Below are 25,240 nucleotides of genomic sequence, written 5' to 3'. Positions count from 1 at the left end.
GGAAAGCCTTTGCATTTACTTGGGCATAGAGTGTTTGAATGAATCTGGGCTCAATTAGGTATGATTACTTGTGCTCAGCTGTTTTTTTAAGTCATATCACTCTGCAGTGTTGTTAAATTTAAGCTAAATTTAAAATTTATCAGCAGGAGATACTTTAAGTAGTGAGTTCCTTTAAAAAAAATGTTCAGTTCGATTAGAGAGTAATTTAAATTTATTTTTTGACGTGTAGGAAAGTGTGCTACTTTCTTCAGAGCAGCTACTTTGAAGTACCACGGGGTGGCAGCAGGCTCGTGTTAATGTATTGCTGATAACTAATGTGTCTCTCAGAGCAAATGAGCTTCAACTCTGTGTGTAAATCATATTGCGTTATTAGTAATGGTCTAATTTTTCTCTGGAACATTTGTACAGAAGTCTCTTGTTTTCCCGTGTCTGTCTCATTTTTGTTTTCAAAGATGGAGAGGTAATGACTTAAAAAACTGTTCACAGTGCAACAGCTGCCAACCTCCTGATTCTCTGTTGTGTTATTCTGTTTCACATCTGCTTTTGTGTTCTTGTGTTGTGATCATTGTTGCTGTTCTGTCCTGATGTTTTCCTATGGTCAGCCCTGGCTGTTGTCTTTTACTTTATCTCTGCTGATAAATAGTGTTTTACCATGTCAGGAATGTCCAGTACCATTCATTTCCATCTCTTTTGAGAAACCATTTCAGAAAATCTTAAAGTATTTTTGTGCAGCTACATGGAGGTGTGTTCAAATGAACAATCCCAAGCATGAATTTTAAAGAATCTTGTTCTTTCTTGAACATGTTGTATTTCCTTATCAAAAGGAAATCAGATTATGTGGCTCATGGGACATCTTTTTATATATAAACTTATATAGTTGTATACAGTCAGCGATTTAGTCTATATTAGTAGAAAGATCATGCTTATGGGCAATACAGCTATGAAAAGTATATTCTTTAAAGTTCAATTTCTTCTAAGTCTTGGTAAAAACGTGATCTGTTGGGTACGTATTTACCAGTGGGCATAGTCACTCTATACCTTCATTTTTCTTTTACTGTACTCTTCCTTTTTTTATTTATTTTATTGCTAGCTCCTCTCAGCACTCAAGAGAGTTTTGAGATACTTGCATCTGTTGGTTGAGGAATCTAGGTGAATAGGAAGCCTGGGGAAGTAATTAGCAAAATAGTTATGCAGTGACAGAGTGGCTTTCCTCTATGTATTTTTCAAATTTCAGGAAGTTAGTTGTTGAAGTAGTATTCTAGAAATCTTGTGCTACTTTATGTAAGCTTAGACAATTAAAGTTTATCAGCCAGTAAAATAAAAATTATTTTGTGTAATTTCTGCACAATAAGTAGAATAACTTGTTTCTAGCCCAGCATTTTTCTTTTCTGCTTTACTTCCTTTAATGGAAATCATTACTTTGAAAAGCATTGTTATAATCAGGGGATTCAGTATCATTGTCTTGAAGCTGCATTTCAGGAGAAAAAATGCTCAAGAGTTTCAATAAACTTAGCATTTGGCTGCTGCAACCTGTGCTAATGAAGCAACAGTTTTCCCCTTTCTCTTCCCCCCCGCCCCCTCCTCCAGTATGACTTCCATCCAAAGCAGTATATTTATTGAAGCTTATCTAGTACAGATGAGAAGGTGTTTGTGGAAAGATCTTAATGGTTGAAACCTTCTTTTTACAATATTTCTAATTACTTTTTGTGATAAAACTGTAGCTTAATTATCCAAAATCTATCCAGTCAATTTCTTAAATCTTGAGCTGATAAAATTGGCCAACATGTATTCAGATAAGCACTTAAGTTTTTGCGCTCCTATCTGCTTGATTTTCCACCCATCCCTCTTTTGTGCCTATCAGTAGGGTGAGTTAAGGACAAAGAATTTAACTTCAAAACAAAAAAGCAAAGGCCTCTACTGTTCACTCATCCTGTGAATTGTGACTTCTTTTAAAACACTAACAAAACCTGTCGTCTTCAGAACACTCCATTGTATTAGCATGTCCTTCTCCCTTTTTTTTTTTTTTTCTTTCCCCCCAGAGTGAGTACTTGATGATTGCAACGGTAGTATTAGAATCAGTATGCTTAGGGATGGGGAAGATGCTTCAGGTTGAAGAGGAACCATTAATTGGGGTGATGAAACAGAGCAAGAGGAGGGACAAATTGTGTTAAGTCTTGTAAATTGTTTGCTGGTCTATCACCTGTACTAGCTGTCCAGTTTCTGTGGGCACAGTGGAAGGACTTGGAGTTCTCAGGGATCAAGTGTTTGGTTTTCCCTGGGTTGTAAGGTCCTGGCCAGTATCACCTGTGTATGCACAGCATAGAGCGCTTTTTGGTGGTGGTTGGATTATCTGTGTGTGAATGGTAAAGTGGGCACTTTTATTCATGTTTGTGGTGTGTGGTGGTAAAGAAGGTGAAAGAGGCTATAGCAGAGTTTCCACGCTGTCCCTGTGCCGAGTAGGTCTTAGCTGCATTGGTTAATTGTTGCCTGATGAGGTCTTGGCTCATTATGAAGCCTTCTGTACCACATCCTTTTTTTGCCAGACTTCCCTCCTCTTTTGTCGGCTCTTTGGTGCAGAACCAGGCAAGGGTGCTTCAATCTCCTGCTTCCTTTGTGTGGATTCTCAAATTTGTAATAATATTTGAACTTTTTTTTCCTTTGGCCAGGTGTTACTGTTCTCTTTTGGTTTAGATATGCGTAGAAAGTGCTTTGCTTCTCGTAAGCTTAGCGTGTGCAACATCTGGAGAGAGTATTCTTCTGTCTAGGCTGTCTTACCTGACACTTAACTGCTGTAATATACTAAGTAATCTGTTTTGCTGTTTGGTGGTTTAATATTGTGATACACATCAGAGGCAGTGTGTTGTTAGAGGATATGAACTCTGCCTACTGCAGACAGTAGAAAGATGCTGATTTCATTGCATTTGTGCACCTTCCTTACAGTGATGATTTATCAGGAAAAACAGAAGTTCTTCTAACATCTTCATTGTGCTTATTTGCTAGATGATGAATTTCACAGCATGGCATATCTTCTTAGGCTATAGCAAAAAAACCTGTGGAGTTTCATGGTTTGAAGTGTCTGTGGAAAATGGACACTTGGAAGCATACTTCTGTGTGGGTGTTTCCTCTCACTTGTATGTGTGCCTTTCCAGATCCATTCTTAAATTTTGCTGTGGTTTCCGAGCTAGCACAGCAGATGTATGACACACATGTTTAATTAAAGAAGCAATTTATCCTGTTCCTTTACTGCTTCTAAAGTTTTGTTTACTGCAATTACAAGTTTTGCCTACTTTCAGGTATTGCCAGATACTGCTTTGGGACCACACTCACAAGGGGACATGCCGGTGAAAGCATTTAGCCAGTGGCTTTTCCTGGCTGTGTATCCAATAGAGCCAAATTTCCAGGATATGTTCTCCTCTTAAAGCTCCTAGTTGTAAGATCTCTTGTTCCCCTTTGATGCTCAGCCAGTTAGTTAATGGCCTCCTTCAGTTTGTTATAATTTGTTTTGAGTTAGCATTTGGTTAGTTTTGTGTGGCTACTTAGCTTTGTTGTGTTCTTTCCTGTCTTGATGCTGTAGGAGCTTCGCTTATGTACTACCTGTAAGAGCTACGTGGTTACCATGCTGTCATATAGGAGTTCTGTGCTTGCATGTTGAATTGCTCAAGAACTTAAGGAAATATCTTGCAAAAATTGTATGTATGTGTATATATATGTATGTAAAAAAAAAAAAACAACTGTCATCAAATATGCATTTGTTTATATCCGTCCCTTTTAAGAACAAAAAGAGAGCAATATTTGCTATTTGTTTTGTTCTCCGTCTTGAGGAAATGCTGATGCTCTCTCATTACATGTGTAATATAATGCATTAGGAGCTGATGTTTGGCTATTGTTGTGTTAATCTGTGTGTCTGTTTTAAGGAGCCTGTTTTAAGTTTTGAGTTGTAAGCAGGCAAAACCAGCAGATAAAGGCTATTGTCAGGAAGGCTTTAATATTTTCAGAAGTTTTCTTTGTGCACATCTTGTCTCCTTTATTTTTGGATTTCATCTTTAGCTGACCAAAAACCTTTTGTCTTTCAGGCTATGAACCGTTCCCTTGCAAATGTGATTCTAGGGGGCTATGGCACCACTTCAACAGCTGGTGGGAAGCCCATGGAAATTACTGGAACTCACACAGAAATCAATGTGGACAATGCAATTGAAATGATAAAGGAAGCCAATAATATTATTATTACTCCAGGTATGACACTCTTGACTCATACAGCAAGATGTTCAGAGGATGTATTATTTAAAAAAAAAAAAAAGGGAAATCCAAGCAAACGAAAACCCAAACCAAAAAACTGTAGCCTGTCTTGCAGTTGCAACATAGCAGCAGCATGTCAAATGCTGACTGGATCTGTGGGATCTGGTTTTGTTCCCATGTCAGTCATCATTCCTCTGTGTAGACATGTACCAGTTTATTTTTCCTTGTGTGTGTCTCTTCAAACTTTGTCCTATTTATTTAGATTTTAAATTCTTCAGGACAAAGACTGTCTTTTGTAAACTATGTTTATGGTTAATTTTGTGTACAGCTGTTGTGGTGTGAGTTTCCAAGCACTACCACAGTACCCGTGGTACCAATAAAAAAATAATCTGTTAAGTTACTGAAAGAGAAGATTTTATTTAAGCTTCTCATTTCCTTGCTCAATTCTGCATTGTTGTATTAAAAAAAAAAGTCAGAAAAACATCTAAAACTTAGTATACAATAAATACTGGAAACCAAAACCCTGCATTGTCTGAAACTATTATGTTGGCTGTAGCCTTATTGGTTCAATACCACATTCCCTCTTAGGAGAGGTCAGGTAGCGTTGTTGCTCTGATGAATTAATTCAGACAGAAAGACTGAAAAGATTATTTGCTGCTAAAAGCCATATTCGACTACTAGATTTGCATTATGCAAAACCAAAATTTTGTTGAGGATAATGGTGGTGAAGCAACTTGATAGTAGCCTCTTTATCAATTTTTCAGTGTACCTGTCTGAAATATTCTTTTCTGATAAAGGAACACGTATTTTTGTGACGCTGAAAAAAGTTACTTGTGTAATTTGACTGGTCAAACAACTACACTGTTAGTGGTCAGGACACCAAAAAAAGGAGATTAATTACAGTGGTCAGGCTAGGAATATATGAGTATCTGATGTGTGTGTGTGTATATATATATATTTTTGTTTGTTTGTTTTTAATTATGAGAGCTTCTGTTTGTGTGAAAGGTATGCTTATTGTCTGTAACTATTCCCTCTGCACTGAAACAGAAAAATAGCTTGAAATTTGGAAATTCTTTCAGGTTATGGTTTGTGTGCTGCAAAAGCTCAGTACCCCATAGCTGATCTGGTGAAGATGTTGAGAGAACAAGGGAAAAATGTCAGGTAAGTACGTTCCTTGATGAAAAGTATTACAGGTTGTTTTTTTTTTTTTTAATTCTATTAAAATGTGCTACAAGTCTTTGTTTTTGTTTAATTTTTCTTTCAGCAGTCATTTTTATGTTGATCTCTCTCTCTCAGAAATACTACCTGGAGGAATGCTGTAGTCTTATTAACTTGCAGTTGAATATCTAGAAATTTCATGCTTTAGTGTAAAAGATCCCTTACTCCCTTACACTCTTCTTAAATTTGGTTTTTGGAAGTAGCACCAGCAGTTGGAGAATAATTTTTTTGTTGGTTTTTTTTGTTTGGTTTTGTTTTGTTTGGTGTCATGTTGAAGTTCAGTTAAAAAGAATGGCTTTAAAATTTAATACTTTTTTGTTGTAGTGTTGTCCAAAAAGTGGATTCGTCACCCAGTGTGCAATGAGCCAATAATCACACACTCAGGAGAGACAATATTTATTTCATATTTGCGCAAAGATGGGTGCTAGGTGGTAATTCCACAAAGCTAGCACACTCTACAGTTAACAGGCAAATAATTTATACAGTTTCAGATTCACCCACTTAGTTTCTGAAGTCTTTTCTTATAATGATCATTGGTAGTCACTTATCTGCCACCTTTTCTGTTGGGCTAAGGTTTTCTTCACTTCGAATTAAAGGTACAATGTTCTTCTATTCTGCAGTGCATGCTCAAGGATCGTGGGGGGTAAGTCTTTCAGGTCTTGAATTGAGTTGGTGGCTGTGATCTCCCCCTGCCACCTTTACATTTCCCCCAACTACCGCAGATGTCCAGTGACGTCATGCCCATTATCAATTACTCAACTTTCAGTGCCTTCTGAGGCAGGATGTTCCCTTCTTATTCTTCGTAGAGGTTCCTCAAGGCCTAATTACTCTAGGATGTCTGTTGTTAAAGAATGCTAGCTGTTTTCTTTTTTGATTACAAATGATTAAGTGTCTTTAGACCTCCAGCTTAATATCTGTACAAAGAACATCTTGCATGGAAAGAAACAGATCATTTCACATTTTTAGGTTAATCCTCAACAGTAGCAACAAAATCTTAATTTTTTGAAAGGTAAGTTAGCTCCTTTAGATACATAAGCTCTGCCTTTGGATATGGTAATGTTTTTTTTTCTACAAAGCAAGCAATGAAGTTTTTTGTAAAAGAAGACTTTAATGTAGCTGTAGCTTTTCATATTGTATTCAAGAGAACAGTTAGCAGCCTTTTCTAAAGGTGGGGAGCTTGGAGAGCTCTGAAAGCAACCACTTTGTGGAAATATGTTGCTGTGAGGAGTAGTCACAACAGCTGACTTCAGTGCAGCAAGAATAGTTTTTCTTTATGCTTGTAGTCGATAGGGAGATAGAGCACAGGCCTAACTTAAGTGCTTTGAATTGTCTCCTACAGAAACCTCCATTAAGGGGGATTGTTTACTAGGCTAAAATAGCTTTAATATTTTTTTTAAGTCCTAATTTCCTAAGAAAATGGGCCCCTCTGCTTGGGGAATAGTTAAAGGGGGGTGCAGTGGGAATAGTTGAGGATCCTAGGCAGGACATGAGAGCCTCCTGCAGTATGGAGAAGTGTTTGCTGGGGTCAGTCTGGTATGAAGGGGAAGAGTAGATCAGGTAGAAGCCTCTGCACTGAGAATATGGGACTTATTTTTTCCTTGGGATAACTGACTTGCATTAATAGAAGTAATGCTTACTACTACACAGCAACATTTGTATATTAAAAAAAAAAAATTATGGACAGTAACATCCAATTCTGATTGGCATGTTTGAAACAATGCTGAGAAGAATTAACCACACTGTAATGTTAGATGCCCTTCTTAGGTTACAAATCCTACAGTCTACCTTGCCTTTTTACTCTTCTACTAACACTTTCTGCACTCTGGAATAGCTGAAGGCATTCAGTGTGTATTGATGAGAGGTGTCTTGCAGATGTTCAAGAGCTCCTGTTTTTGGACTGATGTGCAGCACAGTTCCTCTGTTAAAAGTAGATCTCCTGTCTGTTACACTCAATCCGTGTGCTCTTACGTTAGCAGCAGGACTTCAGCTTCCTCAGGATAGACTGCCTGATTTCTCTTTGCCTCTTCCAAGCATTAGGGCTGTGGTGTCTTCTCTCATACCATGCTTTGAAGGCTTCTACAGTCTGATTTGTTCAGAACGTAGCCAGTGAACATAGGAAGGTCTGAGGATGTAAACTTCTGTTGCTATTTTAATGTAACCTGAATCTTCACAGAATCACAGAATAGTTGAAGTTAGAGATCTCTGGAGATTGTCTAGTTCATCTAGCCCCCTTGCTCAAACAAGAGTCAACTGGAGCACGTTGCTTGTGATCTTTTCCAGTGGGGCTTTGAATGTCATGTCTCCAGACAGCCTCCCTGAGCAATGTTACAATGTTCAGTCACCCTTAGAGTGAAACAGGTTTTTCCTCTATTTCAATTTGTCACCATTGCCTCTTGCCTGTTCACTGGATGCCACTGAGAAGAATCTGGCTCTATCTTCTTTATTCCCCTCCATCAGTATGTATACACAGTGGTAAGATTCCCTTGTGCCTTCTCTTCTGCAGGCTGAAGAATCCCAGCTCTCAGCCTCTTCTCTTGTGACAGGTACTCCAGTCTGTTAAGCAACTTAGACCTACCCTTAGTGGGTTCCCATAAGTTTTTGCTGTTGCAAGCAAGACTGCTATTGGACTTCTTTGTGTATTGCATGGAAGGATTATTGGAGTGCATGTGGCCAGTCCCATGGATTTATTCTGCTGGAATGCTGCTCCAAAAAGTAGAGATAATTTTATGTGCCAGTATTGGCCTCAAGTCCTTTCCTTCTTCAGTTTTTCATAGACCTTATAGATATCAAAAGTACTAGAAAGCTAAAATCATGCCTCCCTTGCTGATTGTTTGGGAAACTATTTCCTAATTATGGTAACTTACTATTTTAAAATTTGTCAAGGCTCAGTTTTCATTTGAAACAAGATATTTGGACAGATGCTGGTTAGCTAGACTCATTCTCCCATTTCCATGTCGTTATTTCAGTTAGGTGGTGACTTTCCTTTGGAATCAGTACTGTGGCAATTAGTGCTTTTTGCTTTTGTTTTTCTTCCGCTGTTTTTCCAAGCTTATTGAGAAGTCGCATATAAGTTTTTGCAGTGTTTTACAGCATGTATTGTGATGGGTAACAGCAGAGTTGTTGTAGGGTTTAGCAGCAATTACTTACTTGTTCGTGTTTACCCAGAATGTTGCAAATTTGTATATAAAATTGCTTTATAGATACATTTGTTCATGCATGTATGAGAAATGAGGGTGTGTGCTGGTGTATCTGCTTCCAGGAGCAGTTCTCTTCACACCTTATTTCTCCATGTTTAGCAAAAGCTCTGTGTATGTTCAAATTACATTAAAAATGTGAAGACCCATTAGTTGTGCAACAGAAGAACCTTTCTTGGCTAATGCAATGACAGTGTCGCATGCTTTTGGCTTTCCTTTCAGTACTTCTATGGAGGTGAGCTTTATTTTTTATTAACCTTGGTGAAATAAAAAAATTATTGGTTTTGCCTTTTATCTTGGCTTTGCAGGGGAGAAATGTGAATGAATCCTTGAAATAACTGGCTTATATTTGAAATGAGGCAATTTCAGGAAGGGATCACTGCAGTGGTTACCTAGTATTTTAATGAAATAAATCTGTATTTACAGTTTGTGGTAATTCAGGCCTTTCATCACTTTGTGGAGCTCCCACGGTGTTCATTGAGTGCAGCTGCTGTCCCTCTGGTTTCAGTAGGCCTGGAGTGCCTCGGGACCCTAGTACGCTCACCGTCCAGATGTAGTGACACTCTCACACATCCACTGTGGAGGGGTGCCAGCATGGACATACGATTGTCATCAACTTGTAATGCCCATACTGTGCCAAGAAAAATTGTGTCTGTCATATGGTCTTTTTCTGCTTCATGGCTCATGATCTATCCAGAGGAGCTGTTGTTTTCATTTACTTTGCCTATAGCCATAACATTGCCAGTGAAGGGTGCAGATTATATAACATGATGCATAACCTTTGGCTAGGGTTTAAATTTAGAAATATGGGAGAGTTTGGAAACTTCAGACTGTTTTAGTTATTAAATTCCATAGCTAACATCATCGCTTACTTGAGATGGCCTTGCAGCAGATCACATCTTCAGTGCATTAGTAGGATCACATAGAAAGCTGGGTATTGCTGAGCCTTCGTTATAGCTTTCCCTTGTTATGGATGGGTAAAACAACAGAACTTTTCATAGGCTAAAATCCTGCAGTCTGCAGAATCCATTGGGCTTGGAGAGGAAATGCCCGTTCTAAACTGGTGTCGTATTTCTGCAAAGTTACAACTGGGTCAATTGTTGAAAGTTCTTGCCTTACCAAAGTTCTTCAGCCACATGCTGTGTTGTTTGTAGGCCCCTAGTTGTGAAATTGTTTTCTTCTATGTAACTGTGACGGAAAAGGACTTAACTGCAAGGTTCAAGCTCAAATGCATCTATGCCAACGCACGCAGCATGGGCAATAAACAGGAGGAGCTGGAAGCCATCGTGCAGCAGGATAGATATGACTTAGTCGCCATCACGGAAACCTGGTGGGATGACTCCCATGACTGGAGTGCTGCAATGGATGGCTACAAGCTCTTCAGAAGGGACAGGCAAGGTAGAAGAGGTGGTGGGGTGGCTCTTTATGTTAGGGAATGTTTTGACTGTTCAGAGCTACATGATTCTGATGACAAGGTGGAGTGCTTATGGGTGAGGGTGAGAGGGAAAGCCAATAAGACAGATATTGTGCTGGGAGTCTGTTATAGACCGCCTGACCAGGTTGAAGAGACGGATGAATCGTTCTACAAGCGGCTGGCAGTAGTGTCAGAATCGTGTGCCCTTGTCCTTGTGGGGGACTTTAACTTTCCAGACATCTGCTGGAAATAAAACACAGCAGTGAGTAAACAATCTAGGAGGTTCCTGGAGTGTGTGGAAGATAACTTCTTGACACAGCTGGTGGGTGAGCCAACCAGGGGAGGAGCCTTGCTAGACCTGTTGTTCACGAACAGGGAAGGACTGGTGGGAGGTGTGATGGTTGGAGGCCGTCTTGGGCTTAGTGACCATGAAATGGTAGAATTTTCAATTCTTGGTGAGGCAAAGAAGGTGGTCAGCAAAACCACCACTCTGGACTTCCGGAGGGCTAACTTTGGCCTCTTCAAGGCACTGGTTGAGAGAGTCCCTTGGGAGACAGTCCTGAAGGGCAAAGGGGTCCAGGAGGGATTCACGTTCTTTAAAAAGGAAATCTTAATGGCTCAGGACCAGGCTATTCCCATGTGCCGCAAGTCAAACCGCCGAGGAAAACGACCGGCCTGGCTGAATGGGGAGCTTTTGCTAGGACTTAGGAAAAAAAGGAGAGTTTATAATCTCTGGAGGAAAGGGCGGGCAACTTGGGAGGAGTACAGGGATCTTGTTAGATCATACAGAGAGAAAATTAGAAAGGCGAAAGCTCAGCTAGAACTAAATCTGGCCACTATCGTAAGGGACAACAAAAAATGTTTTTACAAATATGTTAACAGTAAAAAGAATCCCAAGGAGAATATCTATCCTTTAATGGATACAGAAGGGAACGTAGCAACCAGTGATGAGGAAAAGGCCGAGGTACTTAATGCCTTCTTTGCTTCAGTCTTTAATAGCGAGTCCAATCATCCTCAGGGTACTCCACCTCATGAGCTGGAAGGTAAGGATGAAGAGCATAACATACCCCCCTTAATCCAGGAGGAATTAGTTAGGGACCTGCTACGCCATCTGGACACTCACAAATCTATGGGACCTGATGGGATCCATCCAAGAGTACTGAGGGAACTGGCAGAGGTCCTTGCCAAGCCACTCTCTATCATCTATCAGCGTTCCTGGTCAACAGGGGAGGTCCCAGAGGACTGGAGGGTTGCCAATGTGACTCCCATTTACAAGAAGGGTCGGAGGGAGGATCCGGGGAACTACAGGCCTGTCAGCCTGACCTCAGTACCGGGAAAGATTATGGAACAGTTTGTCTTGAAAGCACTCACATGGCAACTCCAGGATAAGAGGGGGATTGGGCCCAGTCAGCATGGGTTTATGAAAGGCAGGTCCTGCTTGACCAACCTGATCTCCTTCTATGACCAGGTGACCCACCTAGTGGATGAGGGAAGGGCTGTTGATGTTATTTTCCGAGACTTCAGCAAGGCCTTTGACACTGTCTCTCATGGCATACTCCTTGAGAAGCTGGCGTCTTGTGGCCTGGATAAGTGCACTACTCACTGGGTGAAAAACTGGCTGGATGGCCGAGCCCAGAGGGTCGTGGTGAATGGGGTGAAATCCAGTTGGCGGCGGGTCACGAGTGGTGTTCCCCAGGGCTCGGTGTTGGGCCCTGTTCTGTTTAATATCTTTATTGATGATTTGGATGAGGGGATTGAGTGCACCCTCAGCAAGTTTGCGGATGACACCAAGTTGGGAGGCAGGGTCGATCTGCTTGAGGGTAGGGAGGCTCTACAAAGAGATCTGGACAGGCTGGATCGATGGGCTGAGGCCAATTGTATGAAGTTTAACACGGCCAAGTGCCGGGTCCTGCACTTCGGTCACGGCAGCCCCATGCAGCGCTACAGGCTTGGGGAAGAGTGGCTGGAAAGCTGCCCAGCAGAGAAAGACCTGGGGGTGCTGGTTGACAGCCGGCTGAATATGAGTGAGCAGTGTGCCCAGGTGGCCAAGAAGGCCAATCGCATCCTGGCCTGTATCAGGAACAGTGTGGCCAGCAGGAGCAGGGAGGTGGTTGTTCCCCTGTACTCAGCACTGGTGAGGCCGCACCTCGAGTACTGTGTTCAGTTTGGGGCCCCTCACTACAGGAAAGACATGGAGGTGCTGGAGCGTGTCCAGAGAAGGGCAACCAAGCTGGTGAGGGGCCTGGAGCACAAGTCTTACAAGGAGCGGCTGAGGGATCTGGGGTTGTTCAGTCTGGAGAAAAGGAGGCTGAGGGGAGACCTTATCGCTCTCTACAACTACCTGAAGGGGGGTTGTAGTGAGGAGGGTGTTGGTCTCTTCTGTCAGGTGTCTGGAGATAGGACAAGAGGAAATGGCCTCAAGTTGAGGCAAGGGAGATTTAGGTTAGATATTAGGAAAAATTTTTTTACTGAGAGGGTTGTCAAACATTGGAATGGGCTGCCCAGGGAAGTGGTTGAGTCACCATCCCTGGAGGTATTCAAAAAGCGAGTGGACAGGGTACTCCAGGGCATGGTTTAGGGGGCATGGTTAATGGTTGGACTTGATGATCTTGAAGGTCTTTTCCAACCGAAATGATTCTATGATTCTATGATTCTATGACTTATTTGAACTTCACTTACAGACTTAACACGCCACTATTGCAGGTTTTACAGATACAGTGGAGGAATGCACTATTGCAATTTTTAAGGCAAGAGTAGTACATTATTACAACCACAAGCGATTCACAGACAACCACAAATGCATTTACAAACTTGAAGCATAAACAATATTCACTCACCCCTCCAGGTAAGGACTCTCAATCCCAGGGAAGTTACCTTGACCGGCATCCCGATCAAGGGGGGGAAGGGTTTCCTTCGCAAGCCAACTGTATAGTTAGAGAAGTAACTCCCCCCATTTCCAACCTGAATCTTAGAGTTTTTATCCCCTGACTTGTGGAATGGTGTGTATGACTATGAGTGGATTATGATATATGCCTAAATGGATTATGTATATCTGAGTGGAGTTTCCCCTTATCTTTCCTTCATTGGTCTGTGATTGTTTGAATACACAAGGTTGTCATTTGAAACTGAAGCTGAAACCCTCCAGGTTTTGGGTTTTTTACCTTGCTTCCTCAGCAACTGGATAGTGGTTGGATGAGACAGGCATACTATCTGTTAAGGGATTTCAAGGCTCAGTTCAGGTTTTGGTTCTTTGAACGGTCCAGCCGCTGCCCTGTTTACTTTAGGGTTTATCAGACAACCCAGGGCTAAGCTGTCTACACAGCTCCCCGTGAGTCGTCTCTGCGGAGAGACAGGGCCTCGAGGCAACCCAAGGCTGAGTTGCCTGTGTGCACTAGACATGGTGAAACTCGTTTGTGAACTATGAGCCAGACAATCCACACAGTAACTAAATTATATTCTATACTAATTCTATATATAGATATAGAATTATTCTATAGTATTATAGTACAGTTTAAAACTGTGTACATTCTCATATGTGCATAAATAATTGACGCTGTCCATGTCCACAGCAAGTTAACTATCTTAGCTTTTGCCACAGTATGACTTCCCTAAGACTTTTTCTATCAGTGTGTTTTGTTTTCCTGCATAGTAAGAAATTCTTGATAAGAAAGATGTATCGCAGGGTGAAAGGACTCTTAAAATTGTGCTTTGTATAGACTTTCTAAATCTAACTCATAATTAAATATGGTGGTTTTCTGGTAGCTCTTATAGTTGAGAGAAATGCAGATTACCTCTTTAACAGCCTTTCAAATTAGTTGCTAATATGTTAGTGTTTTGGTTCATTTTTTTAACCTAATTTTTATAGGTGAATTTCTTGAAGGACTTGTCTTCTGATGTTGGAGAATCTAATTACTTTTCAGCACATGGAAACATGGGTTTCTTGCATTTTTGAAAATGTCATAGCATGGATTTAGTGTTGGACCTGTATTTTTGGATTTTTATTGTTACCTCTATGGCTGAGCTCTAATCAAATGTGTTTAGGGTTCTGGTTGGTTTTGGTTGTGGTTTGTTTTTTTTTTTTCCATTGTTCTAATTGCTTGTGAGTAATAGAACATGTGAATGGGTACCACTTACACATTTATCTAGAAATTAATAAAACTGATTAACTTCAATTGTTTAATGATACTAATTTACAGTCATCATTCTTTGTTACTCTACAAGAAAATCTAGAAGAATTTTAAAGGATGAGCTGTTAAGATGCTGTCCCAACCAGTCTTCACATACAGCATAGCTGAAGTGTGCATAAGATGGAAATCACTGTCACTGCTGAATGGCAGCATAAGAACAATGTGTGTTGATGCAAGTTTCTAGGAAGCTGAACTATGCTTACTAGGAAGACACTAAGTGTGTACCTGTGTGTCAGCTCTCACTTTGTTTCTTATAATCAAATTAACTGGGTGGGTTCTGAATTATTAATGCTGCAGATGAAGGGACAGATGGAGTCCAACAGATCTGTTAGCTCAAGTAGTGTATCGGTGTAGCTAGAGAGAACTAGCAAACCTTGTTGTACCTGATCTGCTTCTGCAAGGATGCAGCTATAGCTGTATGCTCCTGGGGTTGTATTGTAGGTATGCCATTGATTCCATGTGGGTCAGCTCAGCTCTGGGTGACCTTAGTAGGTGAGTTTGTGATGCTTTGTGGAGGCAGGCTCTTAGTGTTCTTCCCTGCAGTTGGGTTCTTGGGAGGGTTATTGCATTGAGCTAAGGTCCATGCCGTGTATTTGGATCCTGCCCCTGCCGTGATAAACCATAGTGGTTAGAAACAGAGGGAGCCAGTACCAACCCTCACTTAAGTATGCTTAATTTAACTAATTTAATTCAGTTTAAATTTAACTGACCTGACCCCAGCAGAGCCACTGAGCTTACTCCATGCTGAAGTACTGTTTTTGGTGATATGTTGTTGCCTCAGGCATGACACTAGGCTAAGCTGGCTGTGTGCTTTAATGCTAGTAATCTACATAGTCACCTATAATGTGTGATGAGAGCATTATACTGTGATGCAAGTTGTGCTACACTGCAACTGTGGTTATATGGCAGGATTCAAGCTGTGGAATATATAAATGATGCAATTCTCAGTTCATTTGGTTTTTGTTTTGTTTGTGTTTTTTCCCTCCTGTTACCTTGAATAACAGATTACTGTTTGTGATGCAAGCAGACGTGGAGAGGTGTAAAAACACAAGTAAAGTGAATGAGGTGGGGGGAGCAGGGGGCAAGGCAAAACCCTTGGACAAATTATTCTCCGCATACACAGCATCTAAAGTGATGAGTAAGCTAAATTAGGCACCAGCCACATGCTACTTACTTAACATCACTCTGTCCGGTTTTGGCATAATGACAGGAATCCTATCTTTACATGGATGAAGTGGTCTTGAAACACTTCTGTATTGGGTTAGGTAGGTGCTAGCTCTTTCAGTATTGATTACAAGAATGTTATCTGGCCAGTTGTAATAAAGATAAATGCTGACTTTATGAACTGTCTAAAAAATAATTTCCATTCTAAAATTTTTCAGTAATTTTTCATGCAATAGTTGTCTCTGTCTTTTTCATACTACTATAATTAACTTCATACTACTTTAAGTAACTCCCCCCCCTGAATTTAAGTGCTTTCTGTGCTGAAAGTACTGTCCTTGATATGACAACTGTCAGGAGTTTAGATTTTTAGTTTAAATTTGAAAGAAAATATTGCATTCTTGTTCAAAATATGAATTCATTTTTCAGTATGCTGTATTGTCTTTCTGAGGTTAAAAAGTATCCAAAAGAGGCTGATTAAAAAGGCTAAATAACCTTGCCTGGTACTCATGCTGTTTAGGTGTGAAGTCTTAGTAGCAAGGAGGTGTATGCTCACTTGAGTGTATTTGACAATTGGAGGTGATAAGCAAGCCCATGTTAAATGGTCAGGGTCAAGAGAAAAGATTCCTGGTGGATTCTGTGTTTCAGGGAACTACCAGAATAATGCTTCAAGTCAGACACAGCATGATTGTAAATCTTTGTTGTGGGTAATGTATTTGTAGACTGGAAACTTAATGTCATGTAAACAGAAAGTCAGAAAGAGTGTGAGATTTCTGATTGATTTAAAAACCAACCAACCTAAGGGAGTTCTTGCATGACTGATATTAAAAGCATATAAAGAAACTTGGCAATTATTCACTTTAAACCATTTTTACCATAAAACATGTCTCTCTCTTAAAATAATTTGTGTGTTGAATTTTTGAATATGAATGGGGTTCATATTTTGAACATCTGGGAGAGCATATGTGACAAAATGTTTCTGCCAAAATGCACATAGCTTTGAAGAACTGCTGCTGTTGTGAGTCAGGAGCAAGATACACAGCTTTTATTTGACATGTTGCGAGCCATCAAGGATTTTAGCTATCTCTTTTACATGCTTATCTGAATTCTGTTTTCTATTGGACGAGGCTAATTTCACTCCAGATATATGTAGATCTTATCTTGTGAAATAATGAAAGCCGTAGACAAGCACATACTTTTAATGATTGTTTTTGACACACTTGCACATCCAGTTTCAAGAGGTACTGGCAAGCTACTGTCATATTTGGTTAACAGGATCTTAGAAGCAGACTTCTGGGATTCACTTCAGTATTTGTCCAAAAAGCTGTTGTATGAGCAGCTTTTTCAAACTTTGTGAATATGCAGTATGTGGTTTCAAGCAGAGTCTGTCAGAAGTCACTAACTACTGATGGTTCATGCCATAACTCTTCCTGAACAAAGATAATTTGTCCCTTTGTTTTCTTTCCTTGCCTCTTGCCAGGAATGGTGAAGGCAAAGGTGCAATTAATTCTCTTGGCAGCTTAAATTTTGGCTTTCCAGCCCTTGAAATAAGATTGTATGTGTATATAGTATTTAATAGAAACCTCACGAGTATTTTGTTTTGTGTATTGCCAAAGCAGCTTTGGTCACAAAGACACTCAAATGATTTTATTAGAAACAAAAGAGAATTTTGTTGGAAAATCTATTTCCACTGCCAGAAGAGTGATGGGTTTTCTGAAGTGTACTTCAGAATAAGAGTTCTCGTACTGTACTGTAAGTGATTGAATTTGGTACGCTTAAGGACTAGCTGCAGTACTATACATGGTTTATATTACTGAGTGAGTAGTGTGAAACGTAAGCTGTTAATGTTTTGTCCTGTATATTTGCTCTTTTTTTTCTGATTCTAGGTGTTATCCTTTGCAACGGGATCCCAAACGTTTACTAGCTGAATACAATCTATTCTTTTTGTTTCTTTAAAAGCATTCCTTTTAAAGCTAGCTTTTATCCTGCTGTTCGACCTAGAGCTTAAAACTGTAGTATATCTAATATTATGTGGATTAATCACATGTCCTTAATTTTGTTGCTGGAGTTCCAATTGTCTCATCTTTGCATTGTCTTAATGTTGTCTTGCTGATGGAGCACTCGGTTGCCCTTTTAAGGATGTATTTGTACAGTGTTAAATTCACAAGTGATCTGTGTTGATTGGACTGTGACTTGCGGACCATCAGTGATGTTACCTACTTCCATCACAGGGAGTTGAAATTAGAAATATGTGACAATCCATCTGTCATGGCAAGTTGATTTGTCAGTCTTTCCCTCCTTTCTGAAGAAGTCTGAAGTCCCTTTATTGCATTCCTGACTCACTTAGATTTCGGCTCAGAAATATCTGTTCAGAAATCCAAGAACTTACAGTTTTCTCTTGGGTATTTTCTGTCTCTTCCAAAGTACATGTAGGCTTCCTTACTAAACATTTAACTTCAGCCATATACAGCATTCATCTGAGGCATTTCTGGTGTGCTTGAGTCAGCATAACATTCGGTGATAGATCCAGAGCTAGAAAGACAGGAAATGCACTGGACAGTAGACACTGATATGCCTCGTTTGTTCAGGGCCAGTGGATGAGGAGAAGAGTACAATCTGCCCACGAGAAATAGATTTGCTTCTAACCAAAATACGTCTTTGGGAGTTGCAGCTAAACCAGTTTAATACCTCCATTCTGAATTTTGTCTGGTTTTTACTCTTATGGAACTGCATGTGTGCCTTAACACCCCCTGCTGTGTGTCAGTCTGAATTTTCAGTAGCTCATAAGCAGTGTATTTTCCCTAAGCTGGTTTTGAGCTATTCTGAAAACATTCTTAAATTGTTATGCTTAAACCCTTATAGCTTCTTAGCTCTCCACCTTTTCACTTCTCTTATTTTTTTTCCCTCCTAAGATCAATCATGAGAAGAAAGTGGCATGTTAATCTAATTCAGCAAAGTGTTTTCTTGTGCTTGAAGTAGTCCCTGATAATTTTTCTGTTGGATTGGAGTGTTAGACTGTGATAACCATGCATACTCTAGCGATACCTGAGTCAATAAGGTCATTTGCCAAGGGCATTTCTAGATCTAGGACTGGTTTTGCTTCAGGAAGGCTGTGCAGCCTTTTGGCCTTTTCGTGATGAGTGTTGCATTGTCGCCAGTTCATTTACTCTGTGGTGCTTTTACTTTTCAGTGATGTAAGGGACCTGCAGAGCATGTTAATGTGGGTGTTGGTTTTGCAGCAAAAGGGCTTATAAAAAACCAAAGGTATCTGTCACAAGGTTTTAAATATGGTACTGCTTCGAAATTGGATGTGTATGCTTGCTGTGTGTGATGTGGCTCGGGCTGATGATTGTAGCCAGACAGAATGGTAAAATAATCCTATTACTTCAAAAGTGATTGAAGAAAAGCTTGTTGGTATAAGCTGTTGCTGGGTGGAAAATTTACTCTTTTGGTCCATCTTGCAATGATGTGTTCCCAGGCATCTCTGGCCACAAGTTCCTTCTGTGTTGTCACTGGAAGTGTCCAGCAGGCTCTCCAAAGCCAGTTTGCAGGTGCAACAACTTTCTGAAAGAGTCTTCTTAGGATGGAATGATTAAAAAGTGTTCTCCTAGCTTCTTTAGTTTTACTGGGAAATGAACATACTCTTTTGCATACCTGTTGTCAGTCATACTTTTAACTTTGCAGAGAAGGAACAGGTGCTCTCCAGGTGAAGAGTCAAGTCTATGGACCTTGTTCCCTTTCCTACCCACTCAGTTCCCTGCAACACTGGAAAAGTAATTATGATATTGTTAAGGCTTAACTATTTCATTTTATTATTCATATGTGTGCTTATACTTAAGAACTTCTCAGCCTTGTAGGTCACAAGTGGCAATTTTACAGTATAAAATAGAGTGGTCAGTACTTATTAATGGGGTTGGACTTTCTTTCCTGTTAGGTTTGGTATTCACCCTGTGGCTGGCCGTATGCCTGGTCAGCTGAACGTACTCCTAGCAGAGGCTGGTGTTCCCTATGATATTGTACTGGAAATGGATGAGATCAACGAAGACTTCCCAGGTTAGCCTGCGAGTGATAAGTTTCCAGTAGATTTGGTTTGATCTTGTCAATTTTTATTTGATTCTGTTTTTACATCACACAAGGATTTTAAATATAGAAAATCTCAGTCAGGCCATTCAGTTTCTCTTTGTGCCTGTCATGATACCACTCTAGAGGAGCAGATGTCTTTCTCTTGCAATCTGAGTGCTCTCCCAGCTGCTGGTAAGTGAACACAGAGGAATGAGTACAAGAAATAACCTGACTCAGAAGCAGAAAACTGAGAAGCAGAGAGTACAGACAGGTAAAGCAAAGGTAAATGTTGAATGCAGGAGTAAAGAAAAGAGTAGATACTGAAGGGAGGTTAAATAGGCCTGTGAAACTTGTTCCCTCCAGAACCAAGAGAACAGTTGGTTGTGGTTTGGGTTTTTTGTTTTTTTTTTTAATTGCTTGTAGCTGTGAGATAAATGACAAATGCTATGTCTTTTGTTCTCTCTGTTACTGGTCCATACAGGAAAACTACTGTTACTTCTTTAGGTCAGGTGTGGATGACTTGACCCTGTCATGTCTTGCAAACCAGTATAGCATTGTGCAGACAACTTCTTGCTTTCTTACATGTTCATTTAAAAATCAGAAAGTTGCTGGTAGAAGGTTCTTCGAAAGACTATTCAAAGGAGAAGCCAGGCACAAAGAAAATTGAAAGTGATGATACTATGTGTGTGTGAAACCACATTTAAATATCAAAGGATTTAACTTTTGTGTGGCAGAGTGGTCTAAGGAGTCCCTTGGAATGGGGTTGTGGATGCTTGCAGTTTGCTGGCAGTATTTGGTAGCACACTTGGACTCTCACGTATAACTTGCCTGATAAGTTTGTAAAATGTTTGTGAATAAAGTCCCCATAAATGTGTGTAGAGTGCTTACCATAAAGAGTGGTTCTGCCTCTAAATATCAGGTTTAATGCAAAAATGTACATCAGCCTCATTGTTCAGGTTTCAGATAATTTTTCATCAGTTTTATTTTGTCTTGCTGCAGAAACTGACTTGGTCCTTGTAATTGGTGCAAATGATACAGTTAATTCAGCAGCTCAGGAAGATCCGAACTCTATCATAGCTGGAATGCCGGTTCTTGAGGTCTGGAAGTCCAAACAGGTGAGATTACCAGAGTTGTGTTAGCACCTACCTTAGGTAACATGCTTTTAAAAAATATGGTTTATAGGATAAGCTAAGAAGATTCTCCTATTCTTCTGGTTTCCATGAGAAGCTTTTCTGCAAGTTGTCCAGGGAAACAGTCAGTACTTTGCAAGTACTGTGATGCACTGTTAATGATTTTACAATCATCAGCAAGTGCTTTAGTGAGACTAATGATGACTGCCAGTAGAAAAGACCAATGTAAGTGCTTCTACTAAAAAATGTGATTAGAATAAATGATGTTCTGCTCACATCTGCAGCCCTGAAGCATTTCTGTACAAATACCTGCTTTTTAAAAGTTTGTAGGAAATTTGATTGTCAACTTTAATATGGAGGTGGAAATACAAAAATGAATAATATGCTTAAAAAAACCCAACCAAACAATGAGTGGCTGGTTTGAGTAGAGACCTTAGTCTGTCCAGATTGAACTGACAGTTTAGTTACCTCACCAGTTTTTCTCTTTGGAAGCAACATTGTCTGATCTAAAGTACATATACTTGAGTTTCCTTGATGTGAAATCTTTGGTGTCTTGTTCTGAACCCAATCGTAGCCTCAGTTCATCTGTGGGTTAGCCACTCAAGTACTCAGTCATAGGCACATACATTTTTCAGTGTTCTGTGCATAGCTGTGTGTTGCAATTTGAGAAATAAACATGTACACTGTTAAAGTTGGTAAAGCTTCACAGTTTCTTTGCTGAAGGTGCTCTGGTTAACTAATTCAACATTTAATAGCTAAAACTGGCTGAAATTTATTATAAGATTTATTTAAAAAAAAAAAAAAATCCGATGTATGAAGTAATACAAAGTAATAGGCTGGAGAAGTACCAGAGAGCATTGCATCAAGTATTGATGTGAATGCTCATCTGAATTGTGTTGCTATCAGGGAATTGGGTTCTTAAAATAATGAAAAAATAAAAAAGCCTCAAAAACCTTCTATGTTACAATCATCAGTGCCCATCTTGCTTTGACTTTATTACATGGAATAAAGTAAAAGCATATGCATGTGTAGTGTCCACAGTCTCTTCAACTGACATGTAATATTGTGTTTAACAATAAAATGTTTCTGAAACTGGTCTGGATATCAATTTGTTGGCTATATTAAAATTTGAAACACAGTTTTGTAGCAGTGAGCACCCTATTTTGGCCAGGGATCTCTCTCTTCCTCTCCCTTTGTTTGTGGAGGTTGGTTTTGTGTTATCTTTGAGGGGGTGGTTGGTTTTTCCTGTTTCAAACATGAGCTCTTTATGTGCAGGTCATTGTAATGAAGAGATCTTTGGGAGTCGGTTATGCAGCGGTGGACAATCCAATCTTCTACAAACCCAATACTGCCATGTTGTTGGGAGATGCTAAGAAGACTTGTGATGCCCTGCAGGCCAAAGTCAGGGAATCGTATCAAAGCTAAATACTGATTTATATTCCTCTCATGGTTGCAACTACAGTTTTGTCACAGAGGTCATGGAAAATAAGAGTTAGAAGAATCTCTTACTGTCATAATGTAGCCAGCATTTGGAGAAGACTGCATTGACTCCTAGGAGATGTAGTTCAGTCAGGGAATGTAGGCTTTTATGAAAGGATGGGCCTATTAGCCCCTCAGACTAAATCTCCCATGAGGCAATGCATTAAAGAACAAAAATGTGCTTTTTAAGGTTAACATTGAGCTGTTAAAAGCAGAAACTAATAACTCATGGTCATCTTGAAGTAGTTGCTGCCTTATTCCTCCTTATTCTCTGTACTTCTGTCATGGAAATTCACTAAAAAATACTGTGCCAAAATTGTATTGTGTCCTATCATCAAAGCTGTTCTTTGGCCAGTGTGGACAAAACAACTATTTATTTCTTCAAAACTTAAATCAAAATTACAAACAGATGCAAGCAGATGCAAATAGATGCTTACATGATTTGAGATTCTAAACGTAATATTCTGTTTCTTTTGTGGATTGTATGGATGCTGTGAATCAGAACATTTTAGGAAAGTTACTTTTCTTTAAAATACAGTTCCACTTTTTTGTAGTGCCCACTTACATTACGTAAAATGAGACACAGAATTTCAGGGACCTACCAAGTGATCTTCAAGCCTGACAAGGAAATGTACACTTACTTGCACTGCTTAACTGTTTTAAGCAGCTGCTAAATTCTCCATCTTTTCCAGTTGTTGCCTTTTTAAGTGTCTGAGGAAAAATATGGTCTAGTTCTGGACAGGCAGAACATCTTGCATACCTGATCTCTTAACAGAATTTGGACCACAGTGTTTCAGTTTATGTTCACTTACTTTTAATTGTATTTGCTACTTTAAAATCTAGTGATGCTTTCTTAGTTAACATTTTTGTGATGCTGGAAAAGGCACTTTTGAACCTATTTAAGATGCTGGAGTTTATTAGGATTTTTCTAAATAAGTAAGCTATTGTTTGGACAGCACAGAAATGTACCAAACTTAAAATCCAGTATTTTGATTATTTGACTTCTCCCTAATCTAATTAAAAGCGCTGTTAAATTCCCATGATAAGTTCAGCAAATAATTAAATTAGATTATGACATAGATTGCTGGTTTTTTTATTATGTTAAGTGCATTTGAGTGGAACTCAAATATTTGCCTAATGAAATGAATTTATCATGTTTCTGTAATGATGTAGCAACTGTCCATGGTGACGAAGGCTAAATAGAAATAGCTGTACTTGAATTAGAAAACATTCATATCTGGGGAAGACAAACTATTATGAAGTAAGTCTTGAAATTAATCCATCTTGATTCTTAGAACAAACATTTTTTATTACACCATGTATAGAGACCTCATACGAAATATAGTATTTCTACTTAGCTACCTCTGTTTTTATGTGAAGATCACTTAAAACACAGACTTCGAACAGGTAATTCATTAAGAAGTGTAACAATGTATGAAAAGCTACCCTTTTTGCAAGTCTCTTTTATATAATTTGAAATGAAAATTATCATGTAAGCATAATATGTTGTACGCTGCAGGAAAAGACTTGTAATTAAATTTTAATTTAAAACATCGCGGCAGCTATATTTGAATGTAGCATGTATGGCCTCTTGATTTCATTGTATTCAACTTTTCTTTTAGGTCTGCAAAAAATAGGAGGGAAATGGGAGAAGGGGAAAGACAAGGGAATAATCCTGTCTTTCTCTCTCTCTCCTTCCCAACTAAGCAAAAAAGGGGATTTGAAGGGATTTAACATCCCAAAGCATTAATTTTTGTCTCGTCCAAAAAAGGGGATTTGAAGGGATTTAACATCCTAAAGCATTAATTTTTGTCTTGTCAAACTTGAAGTATCAAACTGCGGTATGCAACATGTCTGCTTATAAGTAGGTAACATAAGACTTAGCTTTTCTTAAAAAAAAAAAAAAAAAAAAACAACAACAACAAAACCCAAGAAAAATGAGGGTGTGAAACACTTTTTTTTTTTTCTTTGTATTTGGAAAAAAAAACATACTGTTACGTTGGATCAGAGGTGTTATCTTTAAAACTGTGCTTTGCCATGGAACACCAGGTAATGTTGAAATGCTAATAAAAAGTCAATTATGTTTTCTTTATTGATAACTGTCTCTTTTCTCTCTTTTTGTGTTTCCTGAGTCAGTAAGTAGTCTGAGATTCTGGGAATTAGAAGATCAAAATGCCACCAAAGGATGTTGAGGTTGAAGAATGTAATGAGAAGGAATCATAGTGGAATATGCATATTTCCTTTCTTTTTGTAATTTGAATGTTTCTTTAAAATATGCATTCCAGGCATGACTGATGTTACCTGACCGCAGCAACTTCACTATGAGCTTTTCTAGTAAATGAAGAGGGTTAGACAGCTTCTGAGTGCAGTTGATCCCAACATGTGTTGCCTTTCAGACTTAAAAAAAAAAAATCCAAAACAAACAAACAAAAAACCCCCCAAACTGTAAGAACTAACTTGGCCAAGTACTTAATTTTCTATTGGCTGAAGTGAATCCTGTCCCTTTGAGCTTGATACCATATAAGTTTGTTTCAGTTCTAAGTTATGTAGATCTACAAGATGGTCAAGTTGATTGCTGTCATGATTTCAGTTTCTACCTTCAAAGTGAATGATAAATGAATAATTTTAGCCATCTGATAATTTTTTCATTTGTATCATTGCACAAGTCTGACAAGTGACTTTCACATTTTCTTCAAGCTTTGGTCAAGCTGAGACTTGAGGTCTCTTTCAGAGGCTGCAGTCTGGTGTTGATTCATGAGGTAACCTCTTCCTTCTTGATCGAGCAGCACACCTGGGGAGCATATATCCACAGTATATGGATTTGTAGCCTGATAAGTGGTAAAGTCATGGACTATGTCCTTTTGTGGATCTGACTGCTAGTTTGAATATTTTACTCTCTCTACCCCATCTCCAGCTGCTTATTACCACCCAAGATGTATTTGCTCTAGCCTGCCTCAAGCAGGCTATGAAAATCTTCTGATCAGATCATGGTCCATGCCTGTGAGACACCTTGCATCTTTGCTTTTAATACAAGTTGTTGCTCTACTAACATTAGAGGAATTTAGTTTGGAAGGATCCTCTAGAGATAATTTGGTCCAGCCCCCTGCTGAAAACAGATGCAGTTTGATCAGATGGCTGCAACTTGGGTGTGTTACCTAG

At 39.3% G+C, this 25,240-nt stretch overlaps 1 protein-coding gene across 3 annotated transcripts in view; it reads left to right on the top strand.

Annotated features, from left to right (window-relative positions):
- Positions 1-24,180, top strand: part of NNT (nicotinamide nucleotide transhydrogenase) — a 50,114-nt gene extending 25,934 nt beyond the window's left edge. For all 3 annotated transcript variants that reach the window (XM_052776730.1, XM_052776729.1, XM_052776731.1), the window contains 5 exons: positions 4,074-4,233; positions 5,316-5,397; positions 19,345-19,463; positions 20,472-20,587; positions 21,878-24,180. In XM_052776730.1, the coding sequence (XP_052632690.1) occupies positions 4,074-4,233; positions 5,316-5,397; positions 19,345-19,463; positions 20,472-20,587; positions 21,878-22,027 (627 nt within the window). In that variant the 3' untranslated portion in view covers positions 22,028-24,180. The remainder of the gene's footprint in view (positions 1-4,073; positions 4,234-5,315; positions 5,398-19,344; positions 19,464-20,471; positions 20,588-21,877) is intronic.
- Positions 24,181-25,240: the final 1,060 nt, after the last annotated feature.

This window comes from Harpia harpyja, chromosome Z, assembly GCF_026419915.1.
Source record: "Harpia harpyja isolate bHarHar1 chromosome Z, bHarHar1 primary haplotype, whole genome shotgun sequence".
Classification (NCBI taxonomy): domain Eukaryota; kingdom Metazoa; phylum Chordata; class Aves; order Accipitriformes; family Accipitridae; genus Harpia; species Harpia harpyja.
Note: the sequence above shows the minus strand (reverse complement) of the source record. Positions and strands in the feature narration are given on the sequence as shown.